Below are 26215 nucleotides of genomic sequence, written 5' to 3'. Positions count from 1 at the left end.
AGACCCCGCACAGCCCGTCTCGGAGGGCACACAGCCTGTGCGTGTGCGAGGCGAACGGCTCCCGTCCCGCGCCCCTCGGCCCGGGAAGAGGCGGGCGGGAAGGGAGCGGACCGGGAGGGTGTGCGCGTTCCCGCCGCGGCGCCGCGCCCCATTGGCTAACGGGAACGCGCTCCCGCAGCCTCCCTCTCATCCCCCCGTCAGGAACATGGTGGCGGTGGCTTGAGCGCGCCCCCGCCGTTCCCTCCCTCCCTCCCCTCGGACGGCGGCGCGCAAGCGGGCGGGCGGGCCGGCCCCCGCCCGGGCACGGAGCTCCCCGCGGCGCGGCACCACCCCGCCGGGAAGGGTGACGGGACCAGCCCCGCCGCAAGCTGTGGAGGAGGAGGAGGCGGAGGCGGTGGCCAAGCCCCGTGCCTGGGGCTGAGGGGCGCCGCGGGGGCATTCGCTCTCTGGCCGGCGGTGCCAGGAAAGCGCGGGGCGGCGGAGGGCCCAAGGCCCCGCGGAGCGGCGGAGAAGGGCGACCGGTGCCGTCCCGGCTAGGCGGGAGGGAGAGAGGGGGCGGCGCGGCGGGAGCCGGCCCCTTGGCGGCGGCCGTGAGGGGAGCGCTGCCCGGCGGGCGCGGGGAGGAAGCGGCGGCCGGCTGCAGCCGACATGGAAGAGCGGTCCCCTCCCGGCGGGGGCCCGGCGTCCCCCTCGCGGCACTGACTTGAGCCAGCGGCCGCCCGCCCCGAGCTTCGGCAGGGCTTGCGGGAGCGGGGCCAGCGGCAGCCCCGGCCCTGCTCGGCCGGCCTCCGGAGGGGACTATGCGGGGCTGCCCGCGCCCCAGCGCCCTGTGTGCCGAGCCCGGCGAGCGGCGGAGCGGCGCGGCGCTGCCCGGCCGCCTCTCCAGTCCGGCGGCGGGAGGAGACTAGAGGCGGCTCTCCGAGGAGCCCCGGTGGCTTTTCCCCAAGCCCCAGAGACCCAACTCTTGAGCGGGCTTTTCGGGAGGAATTGACAACATGGCTTCCCCACCGCACCAGCAGCTGCTGCATCACCACAGCACCGAGGTGAGCTGCGACTCCAGCGGGGACAGCAACAGCGTGACGGTGAAAATCAACCCCAAGCAGCACCAGGGCTGCACCTCTTCCAAGCACTGCAAGTACAGCATCTCCTCCAGCTGCAGCTCGGGGGAGTCGGGGGGCACCCGTCGGGTCGGCGGGGCTGGCGGCAGCGGCCCTGGCCTCCGCCGGCCGAAGAAGCTGCCGCAGCTCTTCGAGAGGGCCTCTTCCAAGTGGTGGAACCCCAAGTTTGACTCCAACAACCTAGAGGAGGCTTGCATGGAGAGGTGCTTCCCTCAGACCCAGCGCAGGTTCCGCTACGCCCTCTTCTACATTGGCGTGGCCTGCCTTCTCTGGGGCATCTACTTCGGCATCCACATGAGAGAGAAACAGATTGTGTTCATGGTGCCGGCCCTGTGCTTCCTCTTGGTATGTGTAGCTTTTTTTGTGTTCACTTTCACCAAGACCTACGCCCGCCATTACGTATGGACTTCGCTGACACTCACCCTCCTGGTTTTCGCTTTGACTCTCGCTCCGCAGTTCCAGACTCTGAAGCCTGTCTCAGGAAGTGGTGACATGTCCAATCGGACTCCCCCGGCAGATCCCACAGACACTTGTCTTTCCCAAGTAGGCAGTTTTTCTATGTGTATCGAAGTGCTCTTGTTGCTCTACACAGTGATGCACTTACCCCTGTATTTAAGCTTGTTCCTGGGACTGTTGTACTCGGTCCTCTTTGAGACCTTTGGCTATCACTTCCGTGATGAGAACTGTTTTACACCTCTCGGAGCCGGTGCAGTTTACTGGGAGCTGTTGAGCAAAGCCTTCCTGCACATCTGCATCCATGCCATAGGTATCCACTTATTTATCATGTCCGAAGTCAGATCAAGAAGCACGTTCCTGAAAGTGGGGCAGTCCATCATGCATGGAAAAGACTTGGAAGTGGAAAAAGCCCTGAAAGAGAGGATGATTCATTCTGTTATGCCAAGAATAATAGCCGACGACTTAATGAAGCAGGGGGATGATGAAAGTGAAAACTCTGTCAAGCGTCATTCCACCTCGAGCCCCAAAAACAGGAAGAAGAAGCCCTCCATACAGAAAACCCCCATAATATTCCGTCCCTTTAAAATGCAGCAGATCGAGCAAGTGAGCATTTTGTTCGCAGATATCGTTGGCTTCACGAAAATGAGCGCCAACAAATCTGCCCACGCGCTGGTGGGACTCCTGAACGACCTCTTCGGCCGTTTCGACCGCTTGTGCGAGGACACCAAATGCGAGAAGATCAGCACCTTGGGAGACTGCTACTACTGCGTAGCCGGCTGCCCAGAGCCCCGGGCAGACCACGCTTACTGCTGCATTGAGATGGGCTTGGGCATGATTAAAGCCATCGAGCAGTTCTGCCAAGAGAAAAAAGAAATGGTGAACATGAGAGTGGGTGTTCATACCGGGACGGTCCTCTGTGGCATTTTGGGAATGAGGAGGTTCAAGTTTGATGTGTGGTCTAATGATGTCAATTTAGCCAATCTGATGGAGCAGCTTGGGGTGGCTGGCAAAGTCCACATTTCGGAAGCTACCGCCAAGTATTTGGATGATCGCTATGAAATGGAGGATGGGAAGGTGATCGAGCGAGTTGGGCAGAGCGTGGTGGCCGACCAGCTGAAAGGTAGGTGGTTTTATTTCATGCTCAGCCTTTTTTGTTTTGCTTTGGTTTGGCTTTTTACTGTGTTTAGTGCATGTTTTGTGCTTGCTGGCTTGCAGATGGAGCACCCTTTACGTTTAACTGGTAATCAGAAGCGCCATGGGAGCTAGGGAGTGAAAGATGTCACGGAGATAAGCGTGAAAGATCTTTTGGGGGTGCTCAAAACGTCCTCAGAGCTCCACATCCCCTGTGAGAGGAGTGTTGTAGGGAGGAGAAGGTTAAACGTGTTCACTGCCTGCAAGAGGTGTTTTGTTCTACTGTTGTGTGTCATCCTTTAATTCAGTGAGTAAACTTGTTAATTGACTTCATGTGCCATACAGGGAGCATATGTGTTTTGCAAAATTATGTCTGTCTGTGAAAAACTCTTTCCTTGTGTGTTTTTTTTTTTTGGCATTGGGAGAGTTGGGACTGCGAAGGCATTTGGGAGAAATGACAGCTGGATTCACAGAAAGGAGCGAGCGCTGGAGATTTGGCAGTTGGGTAGAGCAAGTTGTTACAGCTCGAAGTTAGGCTGGAAAAAGTTACTCAGGTGGCTCAGTCAGCTGGCAGATGCAGCCCTCAGGATTTGGGGATGAAACTGTGAATTTGCCTTCTGGAAAAGCACACAAAGGATCCCTCGGTTCCCCTTCCGGCGTGGTGAAGGGTCTGGGATTTGTTTTTCTAGAGTATTCATTTTGCAGTGCAGCCTTTGACTGCTTGCTGGCAGCGTGTGGAAGCGCGTGCAGGGGGATTGTACATGCTGAGGGTTTAATTGCCCCTTTAGTCAAAGCTGTGTCTCTAGTGCTGTGCCTTTGTCTGGTGGAGGTACAGCTGCCTGCAGTGTTTGTGGCCCAGAGCGGGGAGCAGATGATCAAAATGGGAGTGGAGTGCGTTGCAAGCCTTTTTGTACTCTCTGAGCTCATTCATTCTGCCCATAAATGCACCCCTCTTCATAAAATAAGCACGGGAGGAAAGGAAGGAGTCGTAGGATGGCGTGGTGACAGAGGAAGGAGATATTTGTTGCAGCAAATGCAGCAGGAGGCTGGGATGGCTGTGGAAAGGTCAGTGAGTGAGGACGGGGGAGCGTGTTGCGGAGCAGTGGTGGAAGCAGTCGCTGCAGGCCGCTGGCCTGTGGCAGGTGCTTGTCCTGATGTGACAACGCTTATTTTGGGTGAGCCTCTGGCCTCTTGCATTCGGCAGCGGGGCTGACACGCGAGGCTCACAGGGAGGGAAAGTATCGACAGTGACACTGGTGTCTGGAAGCTGTAGAACTGAAGCAGATGTGTGTCCCTGGGCTTTGGCTTTCTGTTTAGCTTCTAAAAATACAGATCCAGTTAATTTCTTTGAGAGCTGTTGGCACTGATGTATTTATAGTGGAAGTGTGCTTTCAGGAAAAAAAAAAAGGGGTCAGCCTTAAATTCTCCGTTGCTCTGAGCTGAGTCTTGCTGTGCTGGTGAAAATAATTGGAGCAGGTTATAGAGAAACAGCCTGGTGATGTTTCCCTCTCCCATCCACCTTCACAGCTTTGCTGTAGCAACAAATGAAATTAAGTATTTTTGTAGTTATAACTGTCCTCAAAACCATTAATCCCCAGATGAGGTGAGAGACTGCTTGTAGTGCTCTGAAATATTTCTGTTTATTCCTGTTTTCTAGGAGTCACCCCCTGCTAGCAGTGGCTTTTCATGGTCTTCCTCAGACTTCTCTTCTGTCTGTGATTACATTTATTGCAGGAGAGCTTAGCCTGCCATCTCTCCTCAGTACAGTGGTCTGGATTTTGCAGCTTTGAATGCCTTTCTTAGGTCCTGCTGTAGACAGGGCACTACAGATGAGCAAACTGAAACACAGTCTAGATGAGGTGAAGTATGCTCTCTGGACTGACTGACATTTTCACAGTCTCTTCTTACCATGAAACCTAGCTAGGAAAGCAGCTGGAGCATGTGGTAAGAATTAATTTAAGGAGGAGCATGGGTTGGGTTGATTTTCATCCTTTTCCCTTCTGTGTTGTGGAGCTGTAATTAGCTTCCGTTTCTTATCAATGTCTTGCATAGTCACAGCAATCAGACTCTGGGTGTACTTTTAAACCAGGCAGGCCTCTGCTGTGATCACCTTTACCCTTGGGTCTGTGGCACATGCAGTAAGTTCCTCTCTCTCCCAGACCTTCAGAGGCACATGGTGGGCGATGAGTGGCTCATTTTCTCCTTTTCCCTCAGAGCTTTGTTCTGCAGTGAAATTCCTTAGCTGACAGGTAAATGACACCAGGAAAAAGCCCCAGAACTAACTCAGAAGGCAGCGATAAAAGCAACCTAACAGCAGTTCCACAGGCTGGCATTGAGAACCTGCTGCAGGGGAGGGTTTTGTTAAGGAGCTGCTCAGAGATTTAACAGAGTAAACTGAGATTTCATCCTCTGCCAAGCCCCTGCTTGGTTCTGCGAGTGGAGATGCTGTGAGGAGGCTTTGCTTGCCTGTTTTCCCTGAGAATCTGTTGATAGAGAAGAGGAAGTTTGTTGTGCTTGTTTAATTGTGTCACATGTAGTACTCTCTTCAAGTATGTAAGTGCTGTGGAGATAACAGGCAGAAGCTTTGTTTCCCTCCTGGTGCTTCACTTCTCAGCTTCCTTTCAACCTTTGATATCTTAATGATATCCTACTCTTAATGCTGGGTGTCTAGTTTGCTATCTCTTCTCTGTCTGAGCTGCTGCAGCAGTCGTAGCTATCTTTCTAAGGCAACTCAACACCGTCAAGTAAACTTTACAGAGCAAAACAAGAAGTGCTGGGGACTCAGTGTCCACGTTATATATGCTTCAAGAGTGCTGCTGCCTGAGGCTGGATCTGGACTGGCTTTTTGAACAGAAGTACCTCTGTGGCTGAGCACATCAAGCATGCTCCTGCAGCCAGTTGTTTGGCTTGGTTCACCTGAGCGGAATCTGGGTACAGCTCTACAGTGTGCACCAAAGCAGGGCATGTGGGAGTGGACTGGGCAAACCACTTCAAACCTGTGCTCCTCGTTCCATCTGAATGCTGATGCAGGTGTACCCTGAGTTGTCCTGGTGCTGCTCTCATTAGTTTTGGCAAGATATGAGGCAAAACTAAGTTTCCCTTTACCTGGGCTTCACTTAGGATGAACATATCTTTTCTTCCTCATTTGCTTCCTTAGCTCCATATTGCAAGAAGTGGGGCTGTGGTATGTTCCCTCCTGTTCCTGACTCCTGAATTAAGTAGATAGTGTCTAAAACCATCCAAGACACTGAGACTGAAGACTATGATGTTCTGGCCTGGTTTTGGCTGCCATTTCCTTTAGGATTGCTTAAGCCATCTGTTTCCACAGCACCTTGTCCCTTTGGGTCTGAGGGGAGTACTTTGGTGGTGATTGTTGGAGGTCCACAGATAAACCCTAGACATCAGTTCAATTCTATCTTCCATAATAACTTTGCCATAGGATTTGAGACAGTTATTTTAATTTTTTTTTCCTGTTTTCATGCTGAGCTTCTTAGCAAGTGAATGTGTTGAGGACTCTGTGATGCTGGGCGTCAAATAATACAGGTTAATGTGTCCCTTCTGGACTCTGGAGTCAGAGCTCTCTTCTCAGGATATAAAAAGCTCTGCTTGTGGAAATATTTTTGTTTTGCTCTGTTCTTCCTGGTTGTTTGCATTTCTCTTTCTTGCTACTCAGGAGGTCACAGTATTACTATTTGCCAGCCAACAACTCTTCCAGAAGTACCAAGGTCAAAATACATTAAGCGTGTTGGGGCAAGAATGTCTCTTCTGTGTTTATGGAGCATGTCACAGTGGAACCATGAGTTCATTTGGGGCAGTTGTGCTGATGCTCTACATAAGAGCTGTCCTTGTTGATGTTCCCCTTAAAACAATTTCTCAGCTTTCTGCAGCCAGACACCTCCTTGTTTGGTTTGCCTCAAGGAAAGGCTTTATTGCTGGATTTCTGTTAGAAGCCATGGAAGATACAGACAGGCTTTGCTCTCCCATTTTGTCGCTTGCTACATCATGGTAACATTAAGTGGGTCTTGTGCCTGCTGTCACCTGGCTAACCAAACCAATCTGAGCTGTCAATAGTGTCAGAGGGGGTCAGAGAATTGTCTCAGTTGGAAGAGACCCCCAGGATCACTGAATCCAACCATCAACTGAAGACCAACATGGCTATTAAACCGTGTCCCCAAGTGCCATGTCCACATGTTTCTGGAACATCTCCAGGGATGGTGACTCCACCACCTTCCTGGGCAGCCTTCTCCAATGCCTGACCCCTCTTGCAGGGAAGGAACTCTTCCCAATATGCAATGCAAATCTCTCCTGGCACAATTTCAGGCCACCTCCTCCTGTTCTGCCACCTGACATGAGAAGAGATCGACCCTCACCTCATTGTGACCTCCCCCCAGGGAGCCTTAAGAGAGCATTGAGGTCCCTCCCTCAGCCTCCTCTTGTAGCTCTCACAGTGCTTGCTGCATGGAAATTCACCAGTTCACCTGTGGCAGCTGCTGGCCCTTGCTGATAAACCCTGTCAAAGATCTGCAGCTCCTCTGCTGTTCTTCGTGTTTTTACTACCTGTTTTACCCTTAAACACGTTTCAAATAAACCAAACGAGTTATAGAAGTCGCTGTTTGGGTCACTGTTGAAAGCTTTCTGTGTAATTTAAGGCTATTATTTCTCCATAAATAGCTCAGTGCTTCACGTGGTGCCAACCTGTGACCCGAGGGCTGCTTTCTCCCTTGGCAGCCCCTGGGGTACAGCTTTGCCTGGTGACTCGATACTCTGCTGCTGCTTCAGGCTTGGGTTACAGGGAACACGGTGCAGGTGCTCCTCAAAGACACAAGTCTTGGATGAGGTTATAAAGAGAGAAGTAGCTGAATTGTTCTTCCCTTCCTCCCCTCTGTGTCTCTTCTCCCCATGCTGGGAGGGAGACCACACACCCTGACAGCAGTGAAGCTTTCCCCTGCCTGCTTCATCTTTCTGTCCTGTACCAGCCCTGCACACAGACCTGAAGCTGTCCTGTGCTTCTGGAAGTGCATGGGTAGATGAAAGATAAGATGAAAGTTTTTCTCTGCTTTTTGAGCCCAGCATGCTGAGTGTAGAGAAAATCTAGAAGGATTGTGCTTGTGCCAGCAGGACAGCTCTGCAGAGCTCTGCACAGATTCAGCTGTAGTCACTGACCAGGGAGTGCTTTTGGGGCTGACTACAGGAGGTTGAGATGCTTGTCTTGTGTCTCACCAGCTGCTGTGCAAGTCTTGCCATCCAGCATCTAGTTTCATCCTGTTCAATCTTTAGATTCTGGCTTTTGATACGTGTTGAACTCATTTGTGGCAGACACTGTAATTCTGGATTTCATGTCTTCTGATGCTGGCCTCATGGTCAGGCAACAACTGATGCAGAGCAAATGCCAGGTTTTGCCAAGTAAGCATGTGTATGGATTTCCCACAGAACAAAATGCTGGGTGCTGACTGAGACCATGTGATGAGCAGCCACCTTATCAATTTTGCATAATCCAAGCTATTAACTGTTGCTAGTGAGTGGTCCAGGATCTTGTTTTGTAAGTAGGAGGCGGAAAATAAAATACCATCCCCGGGCTGACTTCACTCCTCTGGTTAAAAAATGAAAAGTATTCAGTGGCAGATAGAGAATTCTAATGAGAGGTGATTTGCATGAAGGCATAGTGCCAGGCAGGAGTGAATTCTACACTGATTCAACATTTTGACATGATCTGTAATTTTACCATGGCACAGCAAAAAGAAAAGGAGGTAAATAGTGAATGAAGTTGTTCAGCCTGGTACCTGTCAAGAAGTGTTTTGTAGCTATACAGGAAAGACAGAACTTTGGAGGGAATGTGAGTGATTCTGTTGCACTGACTGTGTTTGCAGTCAAAGACTGCAACAGGCTGCCCAGGGAGGTGGCTGAATCCCTATCCCTGGAGGTGTTTCAAAGAGGCAGAGGTGTGGTGCTGAAGGGCATGGTTTAACACCAGGCTTAGTGGAGTTAGATTAAGAAGGAGCTGATCTTGAAGGTGATACTGTGATACTGTCTTTTCCAACCAAGACAATTCTAGGATTCTGTGGTTATTGAGCTTTCCAAATACTTCATGTGTGGCAATGATACCACTTTTTCTGAAGGGAATCCTGTGTGTTTGTGCCGTAGCACCAACCATCTTTGCTGCCAGGCAAGATTTGTGACCTCTACAGCAAGGCCCCAATTTCTCCCCTTTGTGAAGGAGATCTTTTGAGTTGCTGTTGGTTTTGTTTGTGTGAGACTGAGTCAAAAAATACCTCAGTTAACAAATATTCACACTTCAGCCCTTTTATTATTTAAGGGAAAGTTGGATGTTGGCTTTAGAGCCTTCAAGCTTTGATCACTAATTTAAGGGCTAATTTGACTGCACACTGTGGAAAATAATGTGTGAGCATACTTGGTATCAGTCTCCACTTTGTGTGAGATACACAGAGTGACTCTAACCATGTCCAGGTTGGGAGCCCTCAGCACAGGAAGGACATAGTCCTGATGGAGTCCAGAGGAGGACCACAAAAATGATCAGGGGCTTGAAATACTTTGGCTATGAGGACAGGCTGAGGGAGCTGGGATTACTCAGCCTGGAGAAGAGAAGGTGCTGGGGAGACCTAATAGCAGCCTGCCAGTACCTGAAGGGGGCTACAAGAAGGCTGCGGAGGGACTGTTTGCAAAGGCCTTCAGTGACAGAAGGAGAGACAACAGTTTGAAGTGAGAGAACAGCAGATTTAGATTGAATGTGAAGAACAAGTTCTGCACCATGGGGGTGCTGGAACACTGCAAAAGGTTGCTCAGGGGAGGCAGTTGAGGCCCCATACTTGGAGATATTCAAGGTCAGGCTAGACAAGGCTCTGAGCAACCAGCTCTAGTGGATGCCCCTGCTGAGTGCAGGAGGGTTAGATTGGATGACCTTTGGAGGTTCCTTCCAATCCAGACCATTCTATGATTCTGTGTACTTTGTTTAACAGCGTGGGCTGTGTCCTGACAGTGATTAACAGATTAGACCCTGCAACGCTGATGGTCGGGTTGTAGCCTGTTGCAGTTCTGCCTGTTTAAGCCCTGAGTAAGCACCACATGGTGAAGTAACAGTTTCAATAGACCTTTAGACATTTTATATCCTGCAAAAGTCCAGCTTTGTTCTAGACTGTGTGAAAGCTGAGCTGAAATCTGTGGTCCTGTGGTAGAATGTGGCCTCAAGTACCTCCCTGGGCAACTAGTGCAGAACTTGTTCCTAGCATCCAATCTAAATCACCTCTTCTCTAATTTAAAGCCACTGCCCCTTGTCCTGTCACTACAGGCCTGGAGAGCCATGCTATTGGAGGGAGGCTATGATGTCTGCTGCATTTGGTGATCACCAACTGTGTCCAGTTATGTCCCTCAGTTTAAGAAGGACATCGAAACACTTGAATGTGTCCAGAGAAGGGCAACAAGGCTGGGGAGAGGCCTTGAACACAGCCCTGTGAGGAGAGGCTGAGGGAGCTGGGGTTGTTTAGCCTGGAGAAGAGGAGGCTCAGGGGTGACCTCATTGCCCTCTACAGCTACCTGAAAGGTGGTTGTAGCCAGGAAGGGGTTGGTCTCTTCTCCCAGGCACCCAGCACCAGAACAAGAGGACACAGTCTCAAGCTGTGCCAGGAGAGGTTTAGACTCAAGGTGAGGAGAAAGTTCTTCACCGAGCGAGTTGTTTGTCATTGGAACAGGCTGCCCAGGGAGGTGGTGGAGTCACCATCCCTGGAGGTGTTCAAGAGGGGATTGGACGTGGCACTTGGTGCCATGGTCTAGTCATGGGGTCTGTGTTGATAGGTTGGACTCGACGATCCTCGAGGTCTCTTCCAACCTTAGTTGTACTGTGATACACCATCTGCAGGGGCTTTCCCTCATGTTTCTTGTTTGGCTTTTTTTTTTGGCTACCCAAAGTTTGGGGACTGCACTGTAAACAGGCCTCTTAAAAATCAGAACTCTGAGCTCCCTACTTCCTGTTCCTATCAGTGAGTCTTCAGAGGTAGGTGAGTGATTATCTAAATACAAGAGAACTTCTATAAATGAAAGCCTTGACACAGTGGTTTTGGGGGAAGCAGATTGATGGAAAAGACAAAACAAAGTCAAAGACACCTAATTCAGATCCATCTTCTGTCATGAAGAGGGTGCAGGATTTGAACAGGTTGTTTAAAACTCTTTGCAGTTGTTTCACAAGATGCACTTCCCTTTATTTTTTTCTTCTGGCAAGCAAGGTAGATAAGAATTTACATTCACCACTTTAGAGCAAAGCAGGATCTCCTTGGATTCTCAGTTGCTGTAGATGGTCCTGGAGTATTAGTGAAGTGAGTACACGAGAATGAGTTTCTGCCATCTCCATTTGTGTGTACTCGCTCTCAGCTCCTGAATCACAGGCTTGCTCCATCCATCCTGGCTCTGTAAGCAGAGACAGCCATTCCTCTTTCTGTCACAGCTGACACTTGAAAATTCTCTGCTATTTTTAGCTGATTTTCAATCTCATTTCTGTCCTTTGAAAAGAAAGAAAGGGGGGGAAAAATAATCCTAGCCTTTAAATTGGTGACTTGCAGTGGGAGTTGCTGTTGCAGAGAAGCCAGCTAGTCAATATAGCCTCATTAACACATTTCAACAGGCTGTCTTATGTAAGCCTGCATTATTGGGAGGGCTGAGCCATAGCTTGGTTGGTAGGAAACTGTTGGGACTCAATTGAAAGCAAAGCCATGCAGGTTTTGAGAGTGGAGCTGCTTTCTCCCAGTTATGATTTGGGAAAATGATGAAGTGGCAGCTGGAAGAGAAGTACTGGCTGGAGGCTGTCAACCTACAGGAACTCTTCTGCTCCTGGTACTGGGTATTTAGTTCTTCACATCCATTAGAAAAACCAGGATCCCAGAATACCAGCATGGTGAGAGCTGGGAGGGACCTCTGGAGATCATCCAGTACAACTCCCCTGCTAATGCAGGGCACTCACAGCAGCTTGCCCAGGATCACAATAGCCAGGTGGGTTTGGAATCTCTCCAGAGCAGGAGACTCCACAGCCTCTCTGGGCAGCCTGCTCCCGGGCTCCAGCACCCTCACACCAAAGAAGTTTCTCCTTATTTTTCCTTAGGGTATTTGAGTCAGAAATGGAGCCTTGTTATTCTGAAACGTGCAGCTTTGGTGTTTGACTTAGATGTACGCTCTCAATACAGCGAATAGAGGTTAGTTTGTGCTTCCTTGCAGGGGATTACGTTAGGTGTGCTGGTGTCAAACAGGCTCCCTGGGAAGCGTTTACGTAGCTGTTCCCAGCACTTCTTGGAATCAAGTTCTCATGTCCTTTCACTCCTGTTTATTGGACACGTGAGGTCTGTCCTGTGAGGTACTAAGTGTCTTTAACCTCTGACCAACTTGGATGAAAATACAACAGATAAATCTTTTGCAAACGCTCCGGGCCTGACAGGCCCGGTGTTAAAGACAGGATGTGGTGAGGAAATGGTTCTGTAAGAGCATTATTTGTGAAGAGACCAGGTACAACCTTGGCTCCTAATTTCCTTTGTTTAGACAGCATGATGCTTAGTGAGAGCTGTCAGTGTTTCCAGCAGGTCTGTGTGGGGACTGCACCAAGAGGAGAAATAGCTCCAGGCTTCCAGGAGAAAGATGGAGGCTTTGCTGTGTTGTACACACCCACACTGAAATGACACCAGCAGATAACCAGGCTTTGGTGCAAGGCTTTTGTAACCTTTCCCAGCTATTCACAGGTTTTAAAACTTGGTTCTTATTTGATAATAATCTGTAGAAAAGGAAAAGGCTTTAACCTGTTTTGTTCTTACTCCCTTTGGGACTGATCTTAACACTGAGGTCATAGAATAATAGAATGGCTCAGGTTGGAAGGAACCTGGACATCATCTGCTCCAACCTCCCTGCCATGAGCAGGGATACCTCTTAACTGGACTTGGTTGCTCAAGGCCTCATCCAACCTGGCCTTGAACACCCCCAGGGAGGAGACATCCAAAACCCCAACAGGGCAGCCTGTTCCAGAGTCTCACCACCCTTGTACTGAAGAACTTCCTCCTAAGATCCAGTCTAACCCTGCTCTCCTTCAGCTTAAACCCATTTCCTCTTGTCCTAATACTAGACACTCTTATGAAAAGTCCCTCTCCAGCCTTCTTGTAGGATCCCTTCAGGTACTGGAAGACATCTCTAAGGTCCCTCTGGAGTCTTCTCTGAGCTGAACAAGCTCAGTTCCCTCATCCTGTTCTCATAGCAGAGATGTTCCAGCCCTTGGCTCATCCTTGTGGTCCTTCTCTGGACTTGATCCAACATCTGTGCCCTTCTTGTGATGGGGACAGGACACAGTATTCAAAGTGGGGTCCCACAAGAGCAGAGAAAAGGGGCAGAATTCCCTCTCTTGACCTGCTGGTCACACTGCCCTTGATGCAGCCCAGGACATGATTGCCTTCTGGGCACTGTTGGCTCACAGTGAGCTTCTCATTAATCAATGCATCCAAGTCTCTTTCTTCAGGACTACTCTCACCCCAGTCTGCACTCCGCTGGGATTTGTGCCTGGGATTGGCCTGACTCAGATGCAGGACCTTGTGCTTTGGCTTGTTGAAACTGATAATAATGGGCAAATTGTCAGTGGCCCACTTCTCAAGCCTGTGAAGACCCTTCTGTGTGGATCCCTTCCCTCAAGTGAGTCCAGCACCATGCAGCTTGGTGTCGTTGGCAAACTTGCTGAGGGTGCACTTGATACAGTTATGGAAGGTAGAGGTTAGGAAGAAGATTGCATCTCTTATGTGCATGTAAGTTCACAGGATGGTAGAGGTTGAAAGGGATCTCTGGAGATCATTTAGTCCAACTCCCCTACCAGAGGACCACAGAATCTAGCACAGGTCTCACAGGAATGCATCCAGAGAAGGAGACTCCACACGCTCTCTGGGGAGCCTGTTCCAGTGCTCTGTGACCATCACAGTGAGGAAGTTCCTCCTCAGGTTGAGGTGGAACCTCCTGTGCTGTAGTTTATATCCATTGCCCCTCGTCCCATCACAGTTACTGGTGACAGACAGTATTTCATGTCTGACTTGCTGCTTGCCATTGTGGCACCAAGTGCAAGCCGAAAGCCTTCCGAAAAGCACCACGTGAGGATGAGAAAATTCATTCTGAGTTGTTTCACAATCCCAATAAACCACTGCAGGGAAGCACACACGCCCCGCGCCTCGCCCCGGGCCCTGGAATCCCTAACAATCAGTACCTGGATTTTTCTGCTGAGGATGTTAAAACAACATGTACATCTTTGGTTATGAAACCTTCCTGCTGCTGGGGTTTGCTGTGGATACAGAGGTAAATAAAAGCTCTGCTACACTTCCTCACTCAAGTCACATTTTCTTACCTGTTTCAGATGCTTTGATTTGGTGTTTGACGATAGTTTTCCACCAGTAAGGCCAAAAACCTTAATTACATAAAGCTGTTGTGAGTTACTGGCTTTTTGCATGTACACTTATATGTGTTTGTCATAGACTCACAGAATGGTTTGGGTTGGAAGGGACTGTCAGGATCACCTAGTTCCAATACCCCTGCATGGGGCATGGACACCTCTTGCTAGACTGGGTTGCTCAAGGCCTCATCCAGCCTGACTTTGATCACTTCCAGGTTTGGAGCCTCCACAACCTCTCTGGGCAACCTGTTCCAGTGCCTCAGTGCTGTCACAGGGAAGAATTTCTTTCTAATGTCTAATCTCAATCAAGCTTTTTCCAATTTGAAGGCATCACTCCTCATGCTGTCACTCTACACCTTCATCAAAAGTCTTGCTTCAGCAGCCTGCTTCAAATACTGGAAGGCTGCTCTAAGGTCTCCCTGAAACCTTCTCTGCTGGAGAGCAGCTCTGGAGAAGGAAGGAGCTATAGTGGAGTTGTGTGAATAGGATCTGCATGCTTGTGCTGAGCCTGTGACCTTATGCTTTGTCTGGTGCCAGGGAGTGGTGAAGAGGATGTTGGGAAGAAATCCTTCACAGAAAGAGTGATTGGCCATTGGAATGTGCTGCCCAGGGAGGTGGTGGAGTCACCATCACTGGAGGTGTTTAAGAAGAGACTGGATGGGGTGCTTGGTGCCATGGTTTAGTAGATTAGCTAGTGTTGGGTGATAGGTTGGACTTGACCATCTTGAAGGTCTTTTCCAACCTGGCTAATTCTATTTGTAAGATAAAGGGATTCTAGGATGGCAGCAGAGCTGCTGAAGGGTGTGGAGCACAGATCTTGTGAGGAATAGCTGAGGGAACTGGAGTTGTTGAGAACTTCTGGCTCTCTACAACTCCCTGAAGGGAGGCTGGAGCCAGGTGGGGGTTGGTCTCTTGTCCCAAGGAACAAGTGATAGGACAAGAGGAAATGGCCTCAAGTTGCACCAGGGGAGATCTGGGTTGGACATGGGGAACCATTTCTTCCCCAAAAGGGATGTCAAGCCTTGGATCCAGTTCTTGGTGGTTTAGTGGTACCCTGGCAGTGCTGGGTTAATGGTTGGACTCAATGATCTTGGAGCCCTTTTCTAGCCTGAATGATTCCACAATGCTGTGACGATTTTTGGTTCTTTCTTTGCACGTGCCAAGGCTCAGGAGAGGAAGGTGCTGGTTTCTGAGCCCAGCAGCTCCACTGGGGTGCCTGTTGTGCTCTTGCTTACCCCTGCCTGAAGACAGAGGCAGCTTGGGGCTGGGTGCTTGCCGTTGAGGGCTGCTTTGTGTTGGCGGTCAGGCAGCAGAGCAGGCAGACGCTTCTGATCAGGCGCAGCGGCAGAGCAAACCGCGTGCGTGATGTGGCTATATTTGAAATCATCTGCATCTGTTAAACATTTAATTCTTTCCAAGATTTCAGGAGGTGACAAAGTTGGAAATTGCCTTAAAATTCAGATTAAGATTTGTTTTTTTTCCAAATCATTTTTCTTCCCCCCCCTCCCCAAGTTAGGCTGTTTCGCCTGCTTGGCATCCGCACTCGCCAGCGCTTCGCCGGAGTGGTGTGTTTGATAAACACTCAGATAATCTGCATTACAGATGTATTTTGGGATTTAGATGAGGATTTGACTGGTGTGAGCCTAACATATCAGCCCTAGACAAGCCAGTGTGGTCATAAATCTGTGTGGGTTGTTGTGCTGCTGCTGTAATGGAGAAGCTTTGCTGGGCTGGATTGTGCTGACAGTGCTTTATGTGTCTGACCCGTTTGGAGGACAGGATTTGTTCATTCTTGGGCTGCTTACTAAGCGCAGCAGTTGGACCGTGCCCCGCCAGTGTTTGGGGCAGCTTTTTAAACACACAATCCACCCAATTCAAATGGCACTCTGCTAAAAGTTTGCAGTTGTTTGTGTTTCAAAGAAGGGCCAGTTGGTTTTAATAGCTGGATTAAGGATTCGTGGAAACAACGTGATGATGTGATTTTTTTTGGGGGGGAGGGGGATGTTCTGGTAGCACAGCAGTCTTGGGGGGGGGAAGAAATGCTGCAGTTAATAGACATTGAGGCTCTCTGTAGTCTATCTGAATAAGGCAACTTTAAATATAGCAAATGGCTTTCACAAATATAAGTACAGCAAAATGGATCCTCCCAAGTCCTTGCTGCTGTATTTAGGTGACCCAGCATGAGGTGAACACAAAGTGCAGGAGTTGAAGCTGTAGGCACTGGCTTTTTGTTGTGATGTGACTTTGTCACATCTCATAAATTGAAGACACTCACTCCCTTTCTTTCAAGAAGCCTTAGAATTAATATTTGATTGCTATCTGTTTGGATATTTTTATAGTGATATAGCTGAGCTCTGACAAAAGGAGGATGAAATTTGATTTTCTACCCTTACTCTTTCCTTTGTCAGGGGATAAGAATCTACCCCATTGGCACAGCACTGAAACTGGGAAAGATCAGTGGGAATTTGGGTGACTGGTGTGGATTAAACATACCTGGATGTTGTAGTAAGAGAGAGCCAAGTGCTTGGTTTGAAAATCTGGGGTCCCTATTTTTGGTTTCTTAGTGAGTTAGCTCTTCAGCTGTAGCTCTGTAGCTCACTCCTCAGAAAAGCCCTTCTCTGGACATTTGACATGTGTTATTTTTCTGAGGTGCCCAGTCAGTAATCTGCCAGAGGGGATAAGTTATCTCTCATCAAGCTCCAGTTGTAGCTGGTGTTTTGGTGGTTGTGTTTTGTGGTGCTCCTGCTTGCTTCAATAAAGCTTCTGGAATAGCTTGCTGTGAAGTTTAGCTATTGGTAATGGTTTGGGGTTTGGTTGTCCTATTTATTTTTTCTTTTCCTGTGATGCTTAGCAGACACATCCTCAAAATGTGACAGTGACACGTTGCCTTGCTGTGACTGAGACTTCTGCTGCACGTTCTGCTGGGTGACTCCTAAACCCGGCTTTAAATCCCTAGCAGTCATCCTGGAGCAGCTCCAGGGCAGGCCACAAAGATGATCAGAGGGCTGGACTATCTTCTCTATGGGGACAGGCTGAGAGACTTGGGGCTGTTGAGCCTGGAGAAGAGAAGGCTCCAGGGAAGGAGACTCCACAACCTCTCTGGACAGCCTGCTCCAGAGCTCTGCTACTCTCACAGTAGTGAAGCTTTTTCTCATGTTGAGGTGGAACCTCCTGTGTTCCAGCTTGTACCTGTTGTTCCTTGTCCTGTTACTGGGCACCACCAAAAAGAGCCTGGCAGCTTCATCTTCACACTCACCCCTCAGATATTTACAGACATTGATAAGATCCCCTCTCAGCCTTCTCTTCTCCAGGCTAAACAGCCCCAGGTCTCTCAGTTTTCTTCAGCATACAGGTTTTTGGACATTGGAGATGGAAAGAGCATTCTGCAACAGCATATCCAAGATGGGTTTTGTTGCTCATTTGTATTAAGCTCTCCCCAAAGGAAAATTCCATGGAGGAGCCTCTACTTGTCCCTTGTGTAAAAAGGATTGATTCAGGAAATATGTCCAGCTAATACTTGGCTGTTTTGAATACAGAGACTACTTAGTGTGATTGTTTATGGGAATACTTCTTCTGTTGTCCACATGTCTCCATGTGTGGAGAAACTGGAGTTCTTGATCTGTCAGTACACCTTCTACAAAAAAATCATGAGGTTTTGATGTAGCTTTGTCAGCTAGGACAGCAGAGAGATCAAGTGTATGAAGAGCTGAAAGTTAGGCACCAACATATGCATTAGAGCACAAGTCTTGCCAGGAGCATCTGGGGGACCTTGGGTTGTTCAGCTTGGAGAAAAGGAGACTGAGGGGAGACCTCCTGGTTCTCTACAGCCCCCTGACAGGAAGTTGGAGCCAGATGGGGGGGCATCTCTTCTTCAAAGGAGCAAGTGATAAGACAAGAGGAAACGTCCTCAAGTTGCACCAGGATGGATTTGAGTTGGACATGAGGAACAGTTTCTTCCCTGAGAGGGTTGTCAAGGCCTGTCCCAGGCTGCTCGGAGCAGTGGTAGAGACCCCATCTCTGAAGGGGCTTCAAAGCCCTGGAGATATGGTGCTGAGGGCCATGGTTTAGTGATGACCTGGCAGTGCTGGGTTAGTGGTTGGGCTTGATGTTAAAGGTCTCTTACAGCCTTACTGGTTCTGTGATTCCATGGTTATGGGGATGTTTACAGCACAGTCAGCAGGTGGTTGAGTTCCTTCATGTTTGCCTTTAAAACACACTACTGCAGGAGTTGGAGATTTAATTACTTAATTATTATATATTGTAGGTTTTCATTTTAATAATTGATATTAAAAAATATCTTCTTACCTGAAGTTAATTTGGAAAAGAACTCCACAGCCATCTAAAAGAACCTGAAGTGAAAGGAAGATTAATGGCAGCTTTTTTGGTCTAGGGGAAGATGATTAATTCCCAGGGTCTTCTGAGCATGGTGGTGATGGTGCTTCTGCATTTTCTGAGCTCAGATGCTGGGTTCTCTCCACAGAGCTTAGTTTTGCCTTTCTGGTTGCTGCTTTACATTCTTCACTACAGATTGCAGGGGCTGCATGGGAGCTGAATTTTCCTGGTGAAGCACAAGCTACTACCCATGGTAACTTGTGTGTGGCTAAAGAGAGGTCATATTTGCTGGTAGATCATTCTCCCTCCCCCCCCAAAAGACCTGACAGCTGGTTTGAGAAGTTATTTTCAGGCTGGAACGTGAAACTTGGAGGAGAACCAAACTCCTTTATAAACAAACTTAGCAGTCATGGTCTTCCCCCTACTCCATTAAAACGGATTCTGTGCTTTGATTTACACTTCAGGGTAGTTGGTCACATGTTAAAACTGTAGTTTATTTGCCCCTTTTTGTTGTTCTTTAATGTTTGTTTCCTAATAATTCTAAAGCACAAACAGCTGGGGGGGTAATGGTGGGCTGTGTGCTAGTAGTTGTGATACTGCTCCCTGTGTAATTTGCTGGTGTGAAATAGGTTGGATTTGGTCAGCAGCCAGTGCATGCTCAGGTGGTCAAGAAGGCCACCAGCATCCTGGCTTGGATCAGCAGTGGTGTGGCCAGCAGGAGTAGGACAGGGATTGTGCTCTTGTACTAGGCACTGGTGAGGCCACACCTTGACTGCTAGGTTCCTTTTATGGGCCCCTCACTCCAAGAAGGACACTGAGGGGCTGGAGCAGGTCCAGAGAAAGGCAGGGAAGCTGGTGAAGGGTCTGGTGAGGAGCAGCTGAGGGAGCTGGGATTGTTCAGCCTGAAGAAAAGGAGGCTGAGGGGAGACCTCTGGGCTCTCTGCAGCAAACTGAAAGGAGGCTGGAGCCAGATGGGACTTGGTCTCTTCTCCCAAGGAGTAAGTGGCAGGACAAAAAGAAATGGCCTGAAGTTGCACTAGGGAAGGTTTAGCTTGGACATGAGGAGCAATTCCTTCCCCTAAAGTGTTCTCAAGTCCTGGAACAGGGTGACCAAGTCAGTGGTAGAGTCCCCATCCTTGGAGGGGTTTCAAAGCTGTTCAGGTGCGGTGCCGAGGGACACGGCTTAGCAGCAGACTTGGTAGTGTTTGCTTAATGATTGGAGTCAATGATCTTAAAGGTCTTCTCTGGATTAAACCATTGCATGTTTCTGTGACTTACAGAAGCTGCATTATGGTTTCTAGCCATAGAACTGAAGAGCAAAACTTACTTCTGAGGAGTATCTTGCATATTTTGCTGCAAGTTTCCAAGGTCCCACAGCACCGGGGTAGCTTTCCTCAAAATATTGTGGCTTGTTTAGATAAATTCTCAGGGTTTGTTCTCTTTGTTCTGTTGCAACTGATGATAAGCCTTGGAGGCATTGTAGTAGCCAAATATTTTAATGGAGTGGAAGCTGCTAAGGGAAAAAGAGTTATTAGTAAATTCTCTTTTGTACTTTTAATTAGCCATTAGATTATGCCCTCTGAGAAGTGAATTGGAGAACTTTGTGATGGTATTTGGAAAGGCTTTGGGAGCCAGTGGGGAAGTGGCAATCAAAGGGTGATAGTGTAGGGGAAGAGATCATGAGGAGTTGGAATCTAAAGGAAATGAACCAGAATTGCTTTTTGTGGGGTGTTTCTAGTTTAGGCTGTAAACCCTAACAATTTTGTTTCAATAGTATAAGAAACAAAAAGGATGTGAACCAAATGGAGAGATTCCCAAAGAGGGCAGCCAAGGTAGGTAGATCCATAGAAAGAGCAGAGGAATGGTGTAGTTGGTTTAGTCTGGAGTAGAGAGCTGAATGGCTCAGCCAGCCATGGTCTTCTGGAGTAAGAGAAAAGTGGGACAGCCAGCCATGGTCTTCAAACATGGTGAAGGCTGCCTATGGAGAGGAAAGGAGACAGGGCAAGAAGCCTTGTACTGAAATTGCTGGGGAGGGGAAACACCACCAACTGAAGCAGAAGTTAGGCAATTTATCTGCAGGGACTGCTTTGGGTACCTAGCCTTAGAGCAGGTGAGTGTCTGGATTGCCAGCAGTCCATGGAGCTTTACCATGTTAACACAGAATGGGATCCACTGGAGATCATCCAGACCAACCTCTCTGCTCAAGCAGGGGCACCCACAGTAGCTTGCCCAGGATCACAGTGGCCAGGTGAGTTTAGAATCTCTCCAGAGAAGGAGACTCCACAACCTCTCTGGGCAGCCTGCTCCAGGGCTTCAGCAGCCTCACCAAAGAATTTGCTCCTCCCGTTCAGTTTGTGCCCATTGCCCCTTGTCCTGTCACTGGGCACTAGTGGCAAGAGTCTGGCCCCATCCTTTTGACCCCTGCCCTTTAGACATAGCTAAGCATTGCTCAGCTCTGCTCTCAGTTCTCTCAATTCCTATGTTTGTTCATTCTGTGAAGATAACTTCCCACCTTCCAGAAGGGACTGGGAAGCTGTGAGCAGTGATGGGTGGCTGCTGTAAGCATGTAGCTGTGCTGCTGTAAATAAAGATGCAGTGTTTCAGCAAGATGGCATTAAAAGAATGTTAATCCTCTTTTGACATGGAGCTGTTGTTGATTTTCTGAGGGGGGAGATTGCTGTTTGAGTGTGTTCCCAGAGGAGCTGCATGGTGCACATAGATGTAGGTTGCCAGAGGGTGATGCAGATGTGTGTTGGTATCATGGTGCCCATTTCTGGAATGAAGATGTGTTGAAGTGGGAGCTTCCCTTCCTCCTAGTGACAGCTGCTGAAGAGGGCAAGGGCCTTCAGAGGAGTAGTGGTTCTTGGTATTTTCTTTTTTTAGCACCTCATCAGGCTCTGCTTTTCACTGCCAGAGTCTTTCCTGCAGGTGAGAAGTCAGCCTGCAGTGGTGGTATTTTTTTCTTTCTATACCTGCATGTTCAATGAGGGCAAGTGTAGGGTCCTGCACCTGGGGAGAAACAACCCTCTGCACCAGTACAGGTGAGGGGTGACCTGCTGGAAAGCAGCTCCAAGGAGAAGGACCTGGGGATGCTGGTGGATGACATGTTCTCCAAAAAGGCCAAATGGGCTCCTGGAGTGCAATGAAAAGAGTGTGGCCAGCAGGTCAAGGGAAGATCTCCTCCCCCTCTATGCTGACCTAGTGAGGCCACAACTGGAGTACTGGGTCCAGTTCTGGGCTCCCCACTTCAAGAGAGACAGAGAACTACAGGAGAGAGTCTGGAAGAGAAAACAAAAATGCTGAGGAGCCTGGAGTAGCTCTGTGAGGAGGAAAGGCTGAGGGTGCTGGGGCTGTTGAGCCTGGAGAAGAGCAGCCCCAGAGGGGATCTGATCAGTGCTCAGCAAGAGCTAAAGGGGTGGGGGGGCACGAGAATGGGGCCAGACTCTTGTCAGTGGTGCCCACACAAGGGGCAGCAGGCACAAACTGGAGCCCAGGCAGTTCCATCTGAACAGGAGGAGAAAATTCTTTGGTGAGGGTGCTGGAGCCCTGGAGCAGGCTGCTCAGAGAGGTTGTGCAGTCTCCTTGTCTGGAGAGATTCCAAAGCCACCTGGACATTGTGATCCTGGGCAAACTGCTGTGGGTGCCCCTGCTTAATCCCCCTGGATTAGCCCAGGTGATCTCCAGGGGTCTCTTCCAACCCCCACCATGCTGGCACAATCTGCCAATCCATGCCTTGATTCTGTTCTGAGCTCTTACTTCTCACAGCAATGCTGCAACCTCCTGTTCTGGGGATTCTTTGGCTTTTAATGTGAAAACCTTTGGGTGCTGCAGCCACACAGAATGCCTGGGCAGAAGCTGGTCATCTCTCTCCATTCTGGCTGTGGGGGCAGTGTCCCTCAGCACAGGGGCAGCCTGTGTCCCTGGCAGGTAGGTGGGACAGCCCAGGTCAGCGTTCTGCAGGCTTGTTTTTCAGGCTGTTTTGTCTTTCTGTGCTTATCTGTGTTTGCCTTGGCCGGCTGAACCCCATCCCACTGCAGCCGGCCGGGCCTCGCCGCGCAGCACTCGTGCCTCTTCTCTGAAGGTGCTTCTGTTGTGGGTACACTTCTTTGATAAGCTTTTGTGATTAGTTCTAGTGTTTGTTGTTGGAATTTATTGGGCTCTGCTCTGCAAGCCATGCCATAACATCTCCAGGTTTGCTTAGCTGGCAACTTCACTCCTGCTGTTTGAACTTGCAAAACCAAAGCAGCCATAACTCTTGGGGAAGGTGTTTGTGAGAGCTGTTCTTTTGGTGTATGTACTCTCCAAATTCAGATTGCAAAGAGTAAGAGGAAGGTGAAAAAAAAACACAGGTGATTTGGGTGAGCCAGGAATAGTGAAAGATGAATTTCCTCTCTGGCTTGGTGTACTCCACCACATGTGTATCATGAAATGCTCTCAAATATTTTCCCTTCTTATTTTCTGTTCTTACCTGCCAGTACAATTCTCTAGGCTTGCTGATTGATAAGCAGGTATCAATGGATCTGTATCAAAGATTAAGAAAATAAACTTGATGTTTTGATTGAGTCAGAGTTGGCAAGTGCTTAGAGAGTCGCAGAATGATAGGGGTTGGAGGGGATGTAGAGATCATCCAGTCCACCCCCCCTGCCAAAGCAGGGCCCCCTAGGGCAGGTCACACAGGAACGCATCCAGGTGGGCTTTGAAAGTCTCCCAAGAAGACGACTCCATAACCTCCCTGGGCAGCCTGCTCCAGGGCTTCAGCATCCTCACAACAAAGAAGTGTCCCCTCATGTTGAGGTGGAACCTTCTGTGTTCCAGCTTGTGCCTGTTGTTCCCTGTCCTATCACTGGGCACCACCAAAAAGAGCCTGGCAGCTTCATCTTGGCACCCACCCCTCAGATATTTATGCACATTAATAAGATCCCCTCTCAGCCTTCTCTTCAGACTAAACAGCCACAGGTGTCTCAGTCTTTCCTCACAGGAGAGATGTTCAAGTCCCTCAATCATCCTTGTAGCCTCTGTTGGACTCTTTTCAGAAGACCCCTGTCTCTTGAACTGGGGAGCCCAAAATGGGACACAATATTCTGGGTGTGGTCTCACCAGGGCAGGGCAGAGGAGGAGGAGAAACAATCCATGATGTGGTTCATGTGATGGAAACAATCTGTGTGTGAGGGAAGGTTCTCTGAGGTGGGTGAGCCTGATGGTCTTATTGGTACTGTTTCAGCCTTAATGTCCCTCTTGGCTATGAGGAAAGACATCAAATAATTCAATAGCATGTCAGCAGTTCTCTCCTTGCAGTTATCTACAGGGAGACTAAGGAAAAATACCTTAGGAAAAAACCATGTGACTAAGATGAAAGTATATTTAGGGGAGGATCACTTCAAGGGCTCATTTTAGGTGCCTAAAACTTGAGACTGTCTCATCTCAGCCCCAGTTTGGTTTTATATGGTGCTTTAACTGGTCTGGTGTTCGGGGTTTTTTGGGTTCTTTTTGTTTGTTTCTTTGGTTTTAAAGAAATAAGATAAATTCTGATTATTTTCCTGATCAGGAACGTTGTTGCCTTGCAGTGCTGTATTTTCAGTGGTTTCAGGAAGTTTTAGGGGATTGCATTGTTTATGTTGGGTAAAGAGTGAGCAGAATGGATAGAGAGCAGCCCTGTGGAGAAGGATTTGGGGGTGCTGAGGAGTGCAAAGCTGGCCATGAGCAGGTACTGTACACTGCTAGGGCAGCAGGGGCAGGGAGGAAATTCTGCCCCTGTGCTGTGCTCTGCTGAGACCTGCCTGCAGTGCTGGGGCCAGCTCTGGTGTCCTCAGCACAGACAGGGACCTGTTTGAGCGGGGCCAGAGGAGGCCACAGCAGTGATGCAAGGATGGAAGCCCTCTGCTGTGAGGCCAGGCTGAGAGAGTTGGGGCTGTTCAGCCTGCAGAAGGCTTCAGGGAGACCTTCCAAAATGTGAAGGGGCTACAGAAGAGCTGGAGAGGGACTTTCAACAGAGCCATGTAGTGAGAGAGTGAGGGGTAATGGCTTCAAACTTGAAGAAGCTTGACTGAGATTAGACAGTAGGAAGAAATTCTTCCCCATGAAAGTGGTGAGGCAATGGAGCAGGTTGCCCAGATAAATTGTGGAGGCTCCAGTCCTGGAAGTATTGAAAGCCTGAAATGTTGATGGGGCCTTGAGCAACCTGGTCTAGGAAGAGGTGTCCCTGCCCCTTGCACAGGGGTTGGAGCTAGATGATCTTGACAGTCCCTTCCAACCCAACCCGTTCTACCATTCTGTGGTACTAATGAGTTTGAAGTGTCTCTCTTACCTTTGCATCTGTTTTATCAGTTTTTCTGTTCTAGACTTTCTTCTTCAGTTGGAGAGAGCTGAGGTTGGTATGGCAAGGCTGCCAGCATGGCTTTGTATCCAGTTTCCTCAATAATTTGTTCTCCTTTTGAGTTTGCAACCCAAGGCTTTGATTTGGTTGAGTTCAAGTCTAAGGTAACGGTGCCAGATCTCATTATTTAAATTTCCCATTGTAATCTCCTTACAACTTGAACATTCCTACAGCATGGGGCTTTCACAAGTCCTGAACTTGTCCAGGCTGTACCTTGCATGTAATTTGCAATTGCAGTGGGAGCTGTGTCATGATCTATCCAGCTACAGGTTGTAGAAACCAAGTGTGAAGCTCAGCCCGGGGAAGAATGTGCGGGATAAATATCCTTTGCTCATTTCACTGGAGCTGTTTCTGTAGAAAGCAAGCTGTGTTGAGCAATGTGAAGCCCTTATTTAGTATCATACAGCATGTTCCCAAGAGCCACTGGTGGCCTTTTTTTTCTACTCTCATGTGGGATTGATGTAGTTGGGATAGACTGAAGGCTTAGTCCAATAAGCTAAGTCTTGCCTTTTGATGGAGACAGATGTATTAATTTCTCCATCCAGGTGCCAAATGCACCTTCTTCACCATTGCTGGAGCTGGGCATTATTTACTGAAGGATAGGAGAATGCCCACACCACCCCAGCTGCTGCTGGCCATGGCCACAGTGCCTTTCTTTGCAGGATGTGCCATTGCAGGGAGTTAGGTGTGTCCTGTTAACGTTCTGCAGTTCTCCCATGTCCATAGCCATGTCCATAACCTTGTGCAAATAACTAACCAGCGAAGCTGCATCCCTGTAAGTCACCCTCCAGACTTGGGCTTCATGCTCCTCAATCTGTAGAGGGATATCCCCAGAGAGCAGAGTCCCTGCCCAGGAATAGTACAGCAGCAGCTGCTGGTGCTGGCTTGCTCTCTGGCTTTTCTCCCCCTTTCTTTGCCAGCTCTCCTCCTCTCCTCTCATTAGTGTAACTTTTATTCAAATTAAATTAAGGAAGCACAAGGGAACATGCATACATTTTAAGAGGCTGGTTCTTTTCTGCTTGTGCAGTGTTTAAGTGCTTCTTGGAGTTTGCCTCCATTTAGCTCTTGCTTATTTTCAGGAGAGGGGCAGAAGCAAGCTAGACGATTTTAAATAGGGGAGGTAACGAGGCTTTGCTGCTTGTAACTGATGCAGTGTTCAGATGGCTGTGTGGTTTCTTGGCCTTGCCCCCTCTATCTAGATTAGAACTGGTGCATTTCCATTACCATTTGGAAAATTTGCTTCACCTTCTTTAGTAAAATCTTAGAACTGTTTTCCCTCCCTGCCTCCAGCTTCTTTATTCCCATGTCCCTTCCCCTCCTTCCAGTCCCTTTTTCCAGATTTCCTCTCTGAATCCACAAGAAAGGACTCAGTGTTTGATGCAAATGAGGGAGTGAAAA

General features: G+C 48.9%; 1 protein-coding gene across 2 annotated transcripts in view; it reads left to right on the top strand.

Annotated features, from left to right (window-relative positions):
• Positions 1-220: 220 nt before the first annotated feature.
• ADCY9 (adenylate cyclase 9) overlaps positions 221-26215 on the top strand; it is a 94266-nt gene continuing 68271 nt past the window's right edge. The window contains exon 1 of one of the 2 annotated variants that reach the window (XM_068146963.1): positions 221-2694. In XM_068146963.1, coding sequence (XP_068003064.1) covers positions 996-2694 — 1699 coding nt within the window. In that variant the 5' untranslated portion in view covers positions 221-995. The remainder of the gene's footprint in view (positions 2695-26215) is intronic. The other variant, XM_068146962.1, reaches the window with a different exon arrangement.

This window comes from Melanerpes formicivorus, unplaced genomic scaffold (assembly GCF_026170545.1).
Source record: "Melanerpes formicivorus ecotype bairdi unplaced genomic scaffold, bMelFor1.0.p_v2 SCAF_14, whole genome shotgun sequence".
NCBI classification, from domain to species: domain Eukaryota; kingdom Metazoa; phylum Chordata; class Aves; order Piciformes; family Picidae; genus Melanerpes; species Melanerpes formicivorus.
The sequence above is the reverse complement of the archived record's forward strand: the minus strand, read 5'-3'. Positions and strand labels throughout refer to the sequence as shown.